General features: G+C 37.8%; 2 protein-coding genes across 18 annotated transcripts in view; one reads left to right on the plus strand and one right to left on the minus strand.

The window, feature by feature from the left end:
* sif (still life) overlaps nt 1-10,169 on the plus strand; it is a 91,424-nt gene extending 81,255 nt beyond the window's left edge. For 9 of the 17 annotated variants that reach the window (XM_070208554.1, XM_032435347.2, XM_032435348.2 and 6 more), the window contains 2 exons: nt 346-449; nt 7,039-10,169. In XM_070208554.1, coding sequence (XP_070064655.1) covers nt 346-449; nt 7,039-7,124 — 190 coding nt within the window. In that variant the 3' untranslated portion in view covers nt 7,125-10,169. Of the gene's footprint in view, nt 1-345; nt 5,135-7,038 lie in introns of those variants that run through there. The other 8 variants (XM_032435333.2, XM_032435334.2, XM_032435337.2 and 5 more) reach the window with 4 other exon arrangements.
* A 2,886-nt stretch (nt 10,170-13,055) lies between these two features.
* DnaJ-1 (DnaJ-like-1) lies at nt 13,056-15,381 on the minus strand. Its single transcript, XM_002047365.4, has 2 exons — nt 15,166-15,381; nt 13,056-14,799 (listed from the first exon to the last, which is right to left on the minus strand). The coding sequence occupies exon 2, from the start codon at nt 14,765-14,767 to the stop codon at nt 13,712-13,714; it is 1,056 nt and encodes a 351-aa protein (XP_002047401.1). The 5' UTR covers nt 14,768-14,799; nt 15,166-15,381; the 3' UTR covers nt 13,056-13,711.
* Between the last annotated feature and the right edge of the window lie 145 nt (nt 15,382-15,526).

Genomic DNA, 15,526 nt, shown 5'->3' on the forward strand with positions numbered 1-15,526 from the left:
AGTTTGGTTATTTCGAATAATTAGCAGGGCTGTAAACTCATCAATAATGCCCTTAGGCTCGATTCAGGAAACTGGTTTTCACGTTCGTGAGCCCAGCCTTTGCTTTTATTCATAGTAAAAATATATTCGAATTCCGCGTTAGAGCCAGAGTTCAGTTCAAACTTGGTTTACAGACATGCCAACTAATAACGTTGTTCTGTTAGCCGAGTTGGAATCTAGCTTAATAGGTAGTTAGTTATATTAACTGTTAGTTATTTAATTTGAAATCCTCGTAAGGCTCGTTTATTGCTTGACTTATTGCTATTTTTCTTTCTCTCTCTCTCTCTCTGTCATTTTATCATATAGCACCACATCGACGCTCTCGGTGGGCAGCACTGGCAGCCAGGCGCGCTTGATACAATCATCGCATCCGCCAGCCAGCTATCAGCCGGTGCTTATGAAGGATCTAGGTAAGAGCAGCCTAGATATAGTTGCCGGCGAATCCGAGCACGAGTCGGAATCCGAGGCGCATGCCGCACACGTGGCAGCCACGTTTAATTTAAGCCTAGGCAGTAGTGGTAGCTTTTTTGCAGCAACAGTCAGTAGCGATACGAATCCGAATCCGACTTTGACCCAGACACTGACCCAAACTCAGAGCCAGACCATGAGACATTTGTCGCCGCGACAGTCGCCGCGTCAGTCGCCCAAGCAGGAGATCGAGGTGATTGAGATCTTTGAAAGCGAATCGGAGCGTTTGGCCGCCTCCCAGCAGGTAGCCGTGGTGCATCAGCATCCCAGGGGCGCAGCGGAGTCGCAGCACAAGCGTCGCGAACGTGATGCCAACAACGGCTCAGTCACTGGCCATGTGACCGAATCAGATGCCACTACGCGTTTCATGGACAAGCATCTGTGCGAGCTGGAGCAAGAGGATCTGGCAGCGGGCATCTGTGACATAGCCGCCTACATGGCCAACTTGCGCGAGAAGGCCTTTGAGCCAGCGGATGCCGGTGAGGAGGCTGCTGATCAGCAGCAAAATGACTCCAGCCTCTCGCCCGAGCCACAGACCATTGTGGAGAATACACAGCAGATCGTGACCGTAGATATTGAGTCGCCGTCGAGTCGACCTGCCACCGAATCGGACAGCACTGGCGGCAACACAACTGGACCATCGGAGCGGTCCGGCGATGAGACCGAGGATGAGCCAACCAGTTCGCTAGCCTCGCACATTGTTGTCATCGACAAGAAGGTGGACAAGGTATTCAAGGCCAAGTCTCCAGAGCGAGCGACTGCTGCGGCCGGCGCCAAGCCGAAAAGCGGCAAGCGTCAGAGCATCTACATTTCGCCAGATCGCTGCAAATCCCAGGGCAGCTCCCCGGTGCGCATCATTAAGATAAAATCGCCGCGTAACAGCGTCAGCGATCAGGGCAAACGTTTGAGCATCTGCTCCAGTCGCGAGAACTCGCAGGATCGCCTCTCCGGCGGACGGCGCACGCCCAGTCCGCGTCGCAGCTCTGAGGGTGGCGGCGGTATCTTGAAGCACACAAGTCCTAGCGCGGGCATACTGAAGCCACCGGCTAGCCCGGCCAAGTCAAAGAGTCCTGATCGCAGCTGCCTGAAGAAGGGCGGCGCCTCGCATGTATGTGCAATGGAGCCAACAACCACCACGTTGTCGCCACGCATCTCGCCTCGTGGCAGTGTGGATCATTTGTCGCCGGACCGCGCCAGCATTTGCCAGCGCCATTCGCCGCGCAGCAGCTTCGATAGCCACGGCGGCTCCGATCATAATCTGGATGTGCCCTACGGCGGCGGCGGCGGCTCACGGAAGCGCAGCATGTCTGCCCATGGCAGCTTTGAGACGGGCAACAAGCCGCACGCCCAGGAGACATATCAGTATTATCCGGTTTATGACAATCAAACTTGCAGCGATCATTATGTGGCTGCCGCGCCCACCACAAGCAGATATGGCTCCGGGAATGGACGCAGTCGACTAAGCAAATCCCTAGAGCGGTCCACCTCGCGTGACAGCACCACCACGAGCAGCTCCTATCGCCCCTATGGCGTCTCGCCCGAACGCAACTATGTCGTCTATAGCTCTGGTCCGCTGCGCTCTCAGTCGGCGGAGAATACATTCTCGCAGCCCATCTATGATGCGCTGCCCAGGCAGGCGCCTCAGCAATATATGCCCATGGTTAGCTATATGCAGGATATGGATATGGGCTATGGACAGCCGCCGCCTAGCTGCCCGCATGATCCGGCCCAGCAGGCGGTCTATCAGCTGAGCTCCTCGGCGCCCGAATACACCACATGCATTGACTGTCTGTACCAGAAGCGACCCTCCTAGCATAAGCCCCGCGTGCGGCAAAGTCGCACGCGGAAGAAGACGCCACGCGGCCTAAGCGGGATGCCCGGCATGGTGGTTAGCACACAGCCCACAGCCAGCGGCGGCATTGGCTACATGCCCGACATGGGCAGCGATCAGGCAGGCGGATGTGTTGATTGCCATGATTATTTCGAAATACACGTCTAAAGACGTACCAACTGACAAAAGACCCCATGAAAAAAATAGGGGGAATTAAGAGTGAGGGAGAGACACAAAAACAGGGATTTTATGAGATCTATTAAATATACGAGTAGTTGAATTAAAACTCATTACAAAAGCGCAACCAAAGATAACATAAAACAACAACAACAGCAACCCAGAATGCCTCAAGAATTTTACAAAAACTATAAACAAAATGGAAATATAACCGCTCAGCTCTACAAAGATACTAACATATACGTAAACTCCAATGCAAACTATATAAAAACGTTAATCAAAACTTGAACACAAGGGATTGAAAACAAATACTTATACGCAGCACACACACACACGCATAGCACACACACAACACACACACACGCACAACAGGACAGTTAAGAGTCATGTTTAAGTGTTAGATTAAGCTCTTGGTATAGCTTTTAGGAACACTCAACTACATCTTCAGAGCACAACTTTTTTTTTTTTGTGGGGTGCGGCGGGTTCTAAAAAGTTGCAGCTGCAATTTGTGGCCGTGCCCCCTGGCGCCTCCCCCCTGGGTGAGTGTGTGTGTGTGTGCTTGGCACATCAGGTTAATTATTTTGGTTTTAGAGAGAAAAACAAATTTTGGGGCGTTATTTTTAAGGCTATGATTTACACAAAATGGCGGAAGTTCTGCATGCTGCGTGCGGCATTACGTATACGCACATGACGCATACGCCGCGTTGCACACAATGCTCAAGTGGCGTAATTACGACTAAAAACTAAAGTTGAAATTCATACTCGCACTCAAGTAAACTAAGAGACATACATGCCCAACTTACTAACAACCACACACATGCACACACATGCACACGCACACGCACAAGCACACGCACACGTACACGTACACTACGGCAAAAAATAGGTACTTATATATAGGATAAAAGTTGTAAGTAATGCCAGTCGTTCCAACTATTAGCTGTGCAAACTGTGTCACTGGCATTTCCGGAATCGTAAGAAAAAGTTTTTAATTACACGGCTCGCAAGATTGAAAATGATTGCAGCTGCTCCGGGGTGCAAAATACTCGTGTGTATTTTAGTTTAAGTCTAAGTGAATAATGCGGGTTGGCAACATTCTATAGGTTAACATTATACATACTACCTAAAAAAAAAATACAAAACAAAAAACAGGATAAAAAAAAACAAAAATGAATATTTACATAGTTAGCTAGCGAAAAACAAAATATGTCAAAAAATATGTGTGGGTGTTGTGACAAATAATTTTGCATTAATTAATAACAAAACATTTTCGAGATTTTTATTTATCAATCATAAAATTGCATATGCAAATCACGTACATTTTTTCATAGGCAAATATTGATTTACAATAAAAAAAAAAAAAAAAAAACAGAAGCAAAAACAAAAAACAATAAATACCAAATGAAATAAATGTATTGAAGAATGATAATCGTAAGTCGTACCTCAATGTTCAGTATTAAATAAATTCAACAGAAAATGCATATAGGCATATTATATAAATCGATTATACATACACTTAATTAGGGCAGGCAGGTGTGAACACTAACCTAATGCATACCCAGAGATCTTCCAATTTTAAAAGCAAAGCCCTAAGTAGCCCGGATTCCATCCTCCTATTCAATCCATTCGTTCGACTTGCCTCGCTCTCATATACACACTCATACGTAGACTAAGTTTGGGTGTCTATTAACTGCAGGCATATATTACACATAGAGAGACCCAAGACGGACTTAAAGATCAAATGTCAGGTTGTTCAAGCTATATTCAAAATAGTCAAAATAATTCTTAAGATATCTACAATACAAAAAGAAACGTTTACAGTTTACACTGGGCTTCACAGCAGCAAAATCAAAAACTACAAATTTAAAAGAATGGAAAACCAATCAAATCAAAATATATACGAAATACAATTAATAAGGCAAATGACAACATATACTAACTATATACAATACATCAATTTACATGGCTACATAAATAATAAATTTAAATAAAAATAAAAAATAAATTAAATGAAAACCACAAGCAAACACAATACGTATTTAAAAATGGAAAACTAATACAACTAATAAGCAAATAATCGCGCAAACACTTTAATCACAAAATCAATTTAAAATTTCATTGTTGCATATATGCCAAAAACTCCAATATAAATGTATACCACTAAATAAATAATCAAACCAAATATAATCAAGAGCGCTAAAATCAACAGCAACAAGAAGAAGAAGTTGAAAAAAAAACAGACAGCAAATAAAATGATAATTAAGCTCACAAAATTTAAATAACGTATATTGAAAAGTAAACAAACAGAATAGCTAATTAAACAACAATTCAAATTAATGTCAACGAGCTCTTTGGACAGCGACAAAATGACAGTAATCGATGCAGAACCCTCTAAGACCCGCTCCCGCTCCCGTCCCAGCCCCTCAACACCCGCCCCGTGAAGGACAGCCACAGAACCGTATCGTATCGTATCGTATGTTTTAGGCGCCCAAAAATATATTAGTTGCAAATTGATTTTAGTTGATTTAGTCAAGTTAGCAGGTAAGTGCGTATTTTCCTTTTGTAAATTAGTAACAAATTATTAATTATATTGAATTAGCAGTTAAACAATTTAACGGGTGATATTTAATTTTGTTATTGCAAATTATCTTCAAGATAAATAAAAATAATAAAATGCAAAAAAAGTTAATAATATCAAATGAATTAAACACAATGCAACTCGTAACACAATCTCCTATTAATTTATGCCAAAATATGTTTATCTATTTATAAGAAATAAACATTTAAGTATGTTCGAAGGTTGTGTGCGTAAGCCCCACACAGATACATCTGCATCCATGGCCAAAGCCAGTTAGTACAGTGTGTATCTGTTGTATCTGTTGCAAGCACTTGATAGCTAATAAAAACAACTAAAAACAACAACACAAACAACAACAAGAATAACAAGATTATCTAAGTATATTTAGTTGGCATCGCTTGATTAATTAATAATAATAAATAAAATTTTATTGAAAATGAAATTTTGGCGGCGATTTTGCAAGTTCTTTCCATCAAACATTTTCGTCATTTCAATAATAATCTGTTTTGCATTTTCTAATTATCTAAAAACAAACAATAAAACCAACAGCAACTAATAGTTAAATAAAGCAAACCAACTGTGCCAGATTAACGTAAACTCTTTAATTGCTATGATTATATTTATGATAAATTAGTGCCAATGGAAAACTAAAGCATTAATTAAAATACGCAATAACATATATATATATATATATATATTTAATCGAAATATTTATACAAATGTCTTATGGTTACACACACGTGTCCCCACAACCAACTAAAAACCAAGCAACAAACTCCATGTAAACACTTACCCCTTCTCTCTCTCTCTCTCGCTCTTCAATCTTATTAAAGAAAAAAAAAAAAGCAAAAATTTTATTTCGCTTCTCGTATAACTTTTTGCATTGCATTTTTGTGTAACTCATACCTCGAAAAGCACATCTTTTTTTAATCACGGCAAATAATATTCCAAAAATTGTAAACTTTATTCCAAATTATTTTCGGAAATCAGCTAAAAGTTGTTTATTGCAATGAAGGCGTGGCAATTATTTTCATCTAATTGGCCGACAAATTAAAGTACTTTTGGCATATGTTTTAGATATTCAAACATTTTCAACATGCACTCATTTGAACTCAAAGTGTTTTTCGATTTTATAGGAACAATCACGATATTGACCATATTTTAATTCCATTTCCTTTTTGTACTGAACACGAAACATACAAAAATGTTGGCATAAAATGCAAAACTAATAATATTAATAACAAATCATTCGAAATTTTGTACAATCTCTGAAAAAAATAGATTAGCTTGAAGTAACGAAAAAAAAAATATAGAAAAGAAAGCAAGAAATATGAGAAAAACCAAGCGATGTCAACATTTTAAACCAACAGAACTAAACTTTTATCCCAAACTGTTTTAATTCCCTACACAAATATCAAAAATTTAAATTTATACAAATTCTAAATTAGTTCTTTTTAGTCTAGCTGTTTAAACTGCTCGAAGCCACAATTACCCCTCCTCCTACTACTCCGCCTTCCCGTCCACCCCATATTAAGTAGCAAAAGCAGCGTTAAAGTAGTGCTCATTATGCATTTAAAAGAAATATAATTAGTTTTGCTTATATTTTATTTAAGCTAAAAGAGAACGTTGAAAGTATTTGCTTTGACCAAGTACTTTGAACGGTTTGCGTTGCATGTTTTATAAGTAATTATCTGAATCTAAAGACTACAATTGGCTAACTCCTAAATAAACCAAAACTAAATGTACACCAAATTATATATTTAAACAAAATGGAGTGCTTTTCTCTGCTACTCTCTATACTGCTACAAGTTAAGTTCTGGATTTTTGTTTGACCGCAAAAGAATGAAGAAAGCAAACAAAAATAATAGAACGAGAATACGAAAATTTCATATTTTTTCATATATGGTTTCCATTGTATCTTTTCCTTTCTTTCATTTAATTGTAGGGTCCCCGGTGTGGAAACCACGAGACATGATAAATTTAGGCACAGATCCACAGTCAACAACCCGCAAAGACGATGTGAAAAATTAAATCAGAAAAAGCAAAACAATACATTTAGTATGAAGTTAAGCAAACATAAGAACTCTTAAATAAATTCTTTTGTTACAATTTTAACTAATCAAGTGTAAGAAACAACGGCAACAGTTCAATCAAAGAACACAACACACAGAAACAATACGAACTAACACTTTTCCACCCTCCCCCAAAATCCCCAATCAAGCAACTTGCAAAAAAAAAAAAAAAACAAAAAGAATAAAAATAAAATCCAAAATAAAACTTTATTTATTATTAACTAATTAATACTGAAACAAGTGTGTCAAAATGTTAAAGTTGCTTTTGAAAAAGTGAATAGTCTCGAATTGTTTTTAAGCATAAAAAACATCGAATGAAAGATAAAACAAAATATGATAGAAAAAAAAAACAAGTTTGTTGTTTTTTGTTTACGTTTTTAATGAGAGCGAAAAGATGCTAACTAGCACATCTTTTTTAAAAAGAAGACTTTGATTTATAATATCGATTGTATTGAATGTGCAAAACATATAATAAACGTATAATTATAGCAAAGGATTTTGAACAAATTTAATAAGGATTAAATAAATTAATTAATTAAAAAACAGAAAATGTGAACAAATTCAAATGCATTTGTCGCTGGAAAAGACTTGAAAATAAATTTCGATTTAAATACATTTATTGAGGAGAAAACGTGAACAAATTGAAACATTGATTGTATTTAGGCTTAGAGAATTTAAAATGAAAACAAAACCAACAATCGCAAATGAAAACCAAAAAGGAAAATAAATAAAATACAAACAAAACCAAATATATTAAAAAAATGCAACTTTAAACAAACGTTCTAAAAGGCAACAAGAAATTAAAAAGAAAATCTTAGAGAATTAAGCAACACGAACAGCAAATCGATACACACTCGAATTAAATCTAAAGCTGCAATGCAAAATGTTTAGTTTGTAGGAAGTACACTGAAAAAAATTAGAAAAAACAAAAGAAATAAGAAAATACCATACAGCAACCACAAAAGAACACACACACACACACACCCACACGTGAAAACAAAATAGAGAAAATTTAGTCAAAATGTTAAATGGTAAACTAACAAGTAATACTAACTAAAGACAAGAGAATTCCATACACTTAAACAAAAACATATTTATAAACACACACTAAATCGAAATGAGTTTTGGGGATTACAAATCCCAGAAGACAATGCAGCATTCAGCGCCAAATACAGCAAAACCTAACTTGTTAAACGCGAGCAAACATTTAAATAAACCTAAACACAAAAGAAAACTATATATATATATAAATATATAAGTGTGAACACGACAGCAAAAAAATAAAAAAGAAAAACAAAAACAAATAAACACACAAACAAACACTCTTCTAGCTAAATTACAATAATATTAAAACTAAGATCTTCACTCGAACACTTGCAAGAGATGCGAAAACCAAAATACATGCATAGGTAAATTCCATAGTTGAAAAAAGCGAAAACGTAAAACAAAATATTGAGCACAAACTTCCATTTATCCTGATAGGTTTTGCCTTTATTTTTTTTTATATGAGTTTTCAATACGAAAACAAGAGTTTTCACAAAACCAGAAAACAGATAAAAAATAATAATTATATTGGTTGTGAATGCAGCTTGGATGTAATTCGAATCAGGAAAACAAAACAAAAAAAAAAACCTACCCAATTGCTGAAAGAATTCAATGCATTAACCAGCTCATTAAACCGGGGTACACTGCAAGTAGTTGGTGCAATTGTGTGTCAATTGCGAAGGGCTTGTGTTGCTATTCTTTTTTTTTTTTCAGTGTACACTTGACATGCAGTGTTGTATGCGAGTTTCATGCATTCATTTTTCAATCCCATTCAAACTCACAGGTGTAGCAAAAATCGAAACATAATCAAAACATTTTTAGGTTTCCAATCAAATTGAATTAAATATACAATGAAAACTTCAATTAAACTACAGACAGTAAAAACAAGAAAAGCGTAAGAATCGAGTCAACAAAAATTCTAAACAAAATAAATATACAATTGATAAATGGATGAATGTTAATCAAACACACAAGAAAAAAGAAGAAAACACAAAAATATTAAAGCAAAAAGCAAAATACCAAATCACAACATTTTAACATAATTTTTACTGTTTATATAAGTTTGACAAAAATAAAAAACAAAAACAAAAACTAAGCATAACAAATAATAATATAAATAATAAACCGAAAAGCAGTCAGCAGTTTCTTGCAGGAAACTTTAGTCAAATGAAATAGTTAAATTATAAAACTTATTTAAAGATGGTTAAGTATATGAATCATTCGAAATAGTATAAACTTTTTGTACACATTTGACTATTTTTAATGCATTTTAAAAACAATTTATATATATATATATATATATATATATATATATAAAGCAATTAATATATATGTATAATTATTGCAACATGTATAATTATACACATGTACTTATTTAGTTTAGTTCAGGCCGCTTCTCTCTGTCTTAAGTGAAGGTGCGCGTATCAAGTTTAACAAATTGTTAATGGTTATTTTGATTTGCTAATACACTTGTTATTAATTTTTGTTTTATTCACATTTACTTTGGAAAGAGCAGAAGCAGCAATGCATAGAGAAAGATTGCAAATGTACTACATTTATAAGTCAGCAACACACAAGCATAAGCAAATTTATGAATCGAAATTTCAATAATGAACCATTTGTAACACACAATAGCAACAAAAACAACAACAACAAGTTAAACAGAAACAATTCTAGTTATAACGAACAAATGAACAAGCATTCATGAATTCAATTTTTATTATTGACAATTAACAACTGCTACAACAGCATGCAATCGATGTTAATAATTTTTGAAAAGATAAAAACAAAACAAAAAAAAAAAAAAAAAAACATATACAACAACAAAATACACAATGAGAAAATTATTATACAATTGCAAATGCAAATAAACACTCAAAGTAAGGAAAGTGAAAGTATGTGAAAATGATTAAATTACAAAGATCCTTTTGAAATGAACAAAAAGAAAAACAAAATAAAATGTGAAAATAAAAAACCATACCCTTCTAATATTTCTTTGAGTGCCCACTTTAGAAAATTAGCTATAACTCGGCCATATCCTTGCAGATTTTCAAAGTACACTGTGCGTTAGGATCGCAAGGACCAACTCCATCAATCTGCATCAAAATATTATGGGGTCATCTAAGAATCCAGGACTTGTAAAATTTCAGCTGTGCGGATTGCACGTAAAATGGGCTGAAATCACAAAATTCTTCATATCTTAGAAACTACAAGGACGATCTCGATGCCCTTTGGCCAGTTGGTAGCCCTGGTCAATACAATTTATTTGACACAGGACTTGTCAGGATACGCAAGGATACGGCCGAGTTATGACCTATTTTCCGTTGACAAAATCGTCCTTAAAACTTCGTTGTTTGAAGGACTTTCGTCCTTACTAATGTATATTCATAATTGGGAGTATGAGGATTACTTGCTGGCCAAAGGACATCCCGATAGTCCTTCAAATGGCCAAGTTAGCCTGGATTTTTTCGATTTTTGCCACTTTTGCGACTATACCCCTTGAAAAAGTTTTAGGTGAAAATTTTGGTCGAATCCTGGAAATCTTTGAATGCCAATCGATGGTCCTGAGTCCTGCGAGTCCAATAAGGTGTGTCCTTGCCAGATCCTTAAGGATTTGGCCAAGATATGGCCAAAAAATAAATGTCCTTTTTAGAAAAATAGCTATAACTCGGCCATATCCTTGCAGATTTTCAAAGGACACTGTGCGTTAGGATCGCAAGGACCAACTCCATCAATCTGCATCAAAATATTATGGGGTCATCTAAGAATCCAGGACTTGTAAAATTTCAGCTGTGCGGATTGCACGTAAAATGGGCTGAAATCACAAAATCCTTCATATCTTAGAAACTACAAGGACGATCTCGATGCCCTTTGGCCAGTTGGTAGCCCTGGTCAATACAATTTATTTGACATAGGACTTGTCAGGATAGGCAAGGATACGGCCGAGTTATGACCTATTTTCCGTTGACAAAATCGTCCTTAAAACTTCGTTGTTTGAAGGACTTTCGTCCTTACTAATGTATATTCATAATTGGGAGTATGAGGATTACTTGCTGGCCAAAGGACATCCCGATAGTCCTTCAAATGGCCAAGTTAGCCTGGATTTTTTCGATTTTTGCCACTTTTGCGACTATACCCCTTGAAAAACTTTTAGGTGAAAATTTTGGTCGAATCCTGGAAATCTTTGAATGCCAATCGATGGTCCTGAGTCCTGCGAATTCAATAAGGTGTGTCCTTGCCAGATCCTTAAGGATTTGGCCAAGAAATGGCCAAAAAACAAATGTCCTTTTTAGAAAAATAGCTATAACTCGGCCATATCCTTGCAGATTTTCAAAGGACACTGTGCGTTAGGATCGCAAGGACCAACTCCATCAATCTGCATCAAAATATTATGGGGTCATCTAAGAATCCAGGACTTGTAAAATTTCAGCTGTGCGGATTGCACGTAAAATGGGCTGAAATCACAAAATCCTTCATATCTTAGAAACTACAAGGACGATCTCGATGCCCTTTGGCCAGTTGGTAGCCCTGGTCAATACAATTTATTTGACATAGGACTTGTCAGGATAGGCAAGGATACGGCCGAGTTATGACCTATTTTCCGTTGACAAAATCGTCCTTAAAACTTCGTTGTTTGAAGGACTTTCGTCCTTATTAATGTATATTCATAATTGGGAGTATGAGGATTACTTGCTGGCCAAAGGACATCCCGATAGTCCTTCAAATGGCCAAGTTAGCCTGGATTTTTTCGATTTTTGCCACTTTTGCGACTATACCCCTTGAAAAAGTTTTAGGTGAAAATTTTGGTCGAATCCTGGAAATCTTTGAATGCCAATCGATGGTCCTGAGTCCTGCGAGTCCAATAAGGTGTGTCCTTGCCAGATCCTTAAGGATTTGGCCAAGATATGGCCAAAAAATAAATGTCCTTTTTAGAAAAATAGCTATAACTCGGCCATATCCTTGCAGATTTTCAAAGGACACTGTGCGTTAGGATCACAAGGACCAACTCCATCAATCTGCATCAAAATATTATGGGGTCATCTAAGAATCCAGGACTTGTAAAATTTCAGCTGTGCGGATTGCACGTAAAATGGGCTGAAATCACAAAATCCTTCATATCTTAGAAACTACAAGGACGATCTCGATGCCCTTTGGCCAGTTGGTAGCCCTGGTCAATACAATTTATTTGACATAGGACTTGTCAGGATAGGCAAGGATACGGCCGAGTTATGACCTATTTTCCGTTGACAAAATCGTCCTTAAAACTTCGTTGTTTGAAGGACTTTCGTCCTTACTAATGTATATTCATAATTGGGAGTATGAGGATTACTTGCTGGCCAAAGGACATCCCGATAGTCCTTCAAATGGCCAAGTTAGCCTGGATTTTTTCGATTTTTGCCACTTTTGCGACTATACCCCTTGAAAAACTTTTAGGTGAAAATTTTGGTCGAATCCTGGAAATCTTTGAATGCCAATCGATGGTCCTGAGTCCTGCGAATTCAATAAGGTGTGTCCTTGCCAGATCCTTAAGGATTTTGCCAAGAAATGGCCAAAAAACAAATGTCCTTTTTAGAAAAATAGCTATAACTCGGCCATATCCTTGCAGATTTTCAAAGGACACTGTGCGTTAGGATCGCAAGGACCAACTCCATCAATCTGCATCAAAATATTATGGGGTCATCTAAGAATCCAGGACTTGTAAAATTTCTGTTGTGCGAATTACACGTAAAATGGTCTAAAATCACAAAATACTGAATATCTTAGAAACTACAAGGACGATCTCAATGTCCTGTACAATACAATTCTTTGCGAGTTTATGTTCTTTTTTATATATATAAATGTATAATTAAAATATCATTGAAATTAGTTTATTAAATACTTTTCTCTTTCATGTACATATAATTATGGTACTAAAACGTACTAGTTCTATTGAATGGTTTAGTGTACGTGTAATGTCTTACAACATAATAGCCAATGTGCATAAGAGCAGTGCTTTGTGGGAGCTGGATTTATGTAGTTGAATCGATCCAGATATTCTTTACAGCAATTACAGGTAACATGGAAACTTTTAACAATTTTCTTTGCAATTTATTTACTTGGTTAACGTTTAGAATAGGGAAAATATACATAATTAAGTAACCGATCAGTCTCCAGCTCAAAACACTTTCAGCTATCTTATACATATGTGTGTGTGTCAGTGTTTTGTATTTTCATTACTTATCTTATCGCGAGAACAACTCTATGGTTAGCATTTGCATTTATATCTACATCGATTCCAAATTGGCGAGATATATCATATGAACATGCCAATTATTAAACACTCGTTTGGCATATTATGTTTTTACATAAAACATTTCAAGCCTAAACCGACAAATTAATTTTGTGTCCCAGTATAAGGATTAAAACTAAAATTAGAACTTAATTTAAAACATACTATACAAATTTGTTGTAGGAGGATAGAGCTCAACGTAGTACGAAACAACTTGGCTTTGCCAATCACATTTAGTTTGGCAGCAGCTCCGCTAGTTGGTTCCTTAGACTGGGAGGCAGCGAGTCCGGAAATTTGATGTCGAATGCAACGATCAGGTCGCCGCGCCGTGACGGCTCCTTGGGGAAAGGCAAGCCGCGCCCACTAATACGCTTTGTTGTGGTGGGTTTAATGACTTCGCCCTGTGTGTTGACTGCTATGCGATCGCCCTGCAGCGTTGGCACTGATATTGAGGCGCCGCACAGGGCCTGCTTGAGACTGACCTGGGCATTGTAGCGCAAATCGCTGCCCTCACGCTTGAATTGCGGATGCGGCTTGTCGCGTATGATGAAGATGATGTCCGCAGGCACTTTTTGTGGTGCCTGATCGCCTTCTTTGGGGAATGTGATCTTTGTGCCTGCCTTCCAGCCCGGCTTTACAGTAATGCTCAGCACCTTTTCCTCTTTACGCGCCGTGCCCGTTGACATGGACATGCGCGAGATCTTCATTTTCTTTGTGCAGCCTCTGTTGACTTCTTCTAACGTCACATACAAATCATGCTCGATTGGTGGGTCCTGTTGCTGGCGCTTCCGGCTGGGCGCTTGTGCATTGAACGATTGTGAACGGAAGGCGCCCATAGGATTGCCGTCAAAACCGCCAGCGTTGAACATTTCATCACCGCCAATGTTCATGAAGACTTGCTCAGTTCCGTCACCGCCGCCGCCGCCACTAAAGAAGGCGCCAAACGGATCCGCTGTGCCGAAGATATTCTGCGAGCCAAAGAACTGTGCAAATGTGGCGCGTGGATCACCATGGAACTGGTAAGTGTAGGCGCCTGGCTGGCCGCTGCCATCTGGTCCGGGTGGTCCACCCTTCAGTCCCTCCTCACCGTGCTGATCGTAAATGTCGCGTTTCTTCTTGTCGGACAGCACCTCGTACGCCTCTGCGATCTCCTTGAATCGCTCCTCCGCTTGCGGGCTCTTGTTCTTGTCCGGATGGTATTTGAGTGCCAATTTTCGGTACGCCTTCTTAATATCATCGTCTGTGGCCTTCTTGTCAATGCCCAATATCTTGTAGAAGTCTTTTCCCATTATGCTTTAATTTGACGCCGCGCACTTACAAACTGCGAAAAAAGAATAGAAAGCACACAATTATTCTACTGATATATGTACTTATTTATAAACGCAAAGCTAAAACAGCAGAGACAAATATGTCGATTGTTTTTTCAACGCGTCGCCCAATGGAAATTGCTAGAAACTTTGAGTTGTGCAACGACAAAGACAACGCCAGCGAAAAGCTGATGTGTTGTCAATCTGGGCGTGACGTCGACGCCGCTGTGTTTTGGGATTTAAATTTCACATTTCACTGTATTGTATTGCTTGTTTGGCTTTTCATTTTATCTCTTGCTTTAAAGTTCATTAAATGCAGTTTGTTTTCAAGTGAAAACAAGCTAATTTAAGCAACAATTAATGTGTTAGGCCCTACATACCTTTTTTGTTTTGCAGCTGCGTGCTATTTTTTTTTTTTTTATTTTACTTTTTTCTTGTAAATTAACTTTCCGATTTGATTATTACTTGAATTTCTATGAATTGCAGTTGAAAAATGCACTATATTCTTGAAATTATATTGGTTTTAATCAATAGTTCTGGTTTTTTTTATCTAGTGTGAAAACACACCCACTACTCGTTTCTCTTGATTTTTGCTAAATGAGTCGAACTGGCAACGGATGTTGCCTTTATATAGACTCGGAGCAGTCTGCTCGTCGAAAATTCTCGATGCTTCTAGCATAATAGGGTTGCATCCGGAACACAACGGTTCGATAACATATAGCGCCAAAATTCAAATATTTA

Source organism: Drosophila virilis, chromosome 3 (genome assembly GCF_030788295.1).
Source record: "Drosophila virilis strain 15010-1051.87 chromosome 3, Dvir_AGI_RSII-ME, whole genome shotgun sequence".
Classification (NCBI taxonomy): domain Eukaryota; kingdom Metazoa; phylum Arthropoda; class Insecta; order Diptera; family Drosophilidae; genus Drosophila; species Drosophila virilis.

Excerpts from the sequence above, each read along its gene's own strand:
- DnaJ-1 (XM_002047365.4), bottom strand. The coding sequence starts at position 14,767 with ATGGGAAAAGACTTCTACAAGATATTGGGCATTGACAAGAAGGCCACA.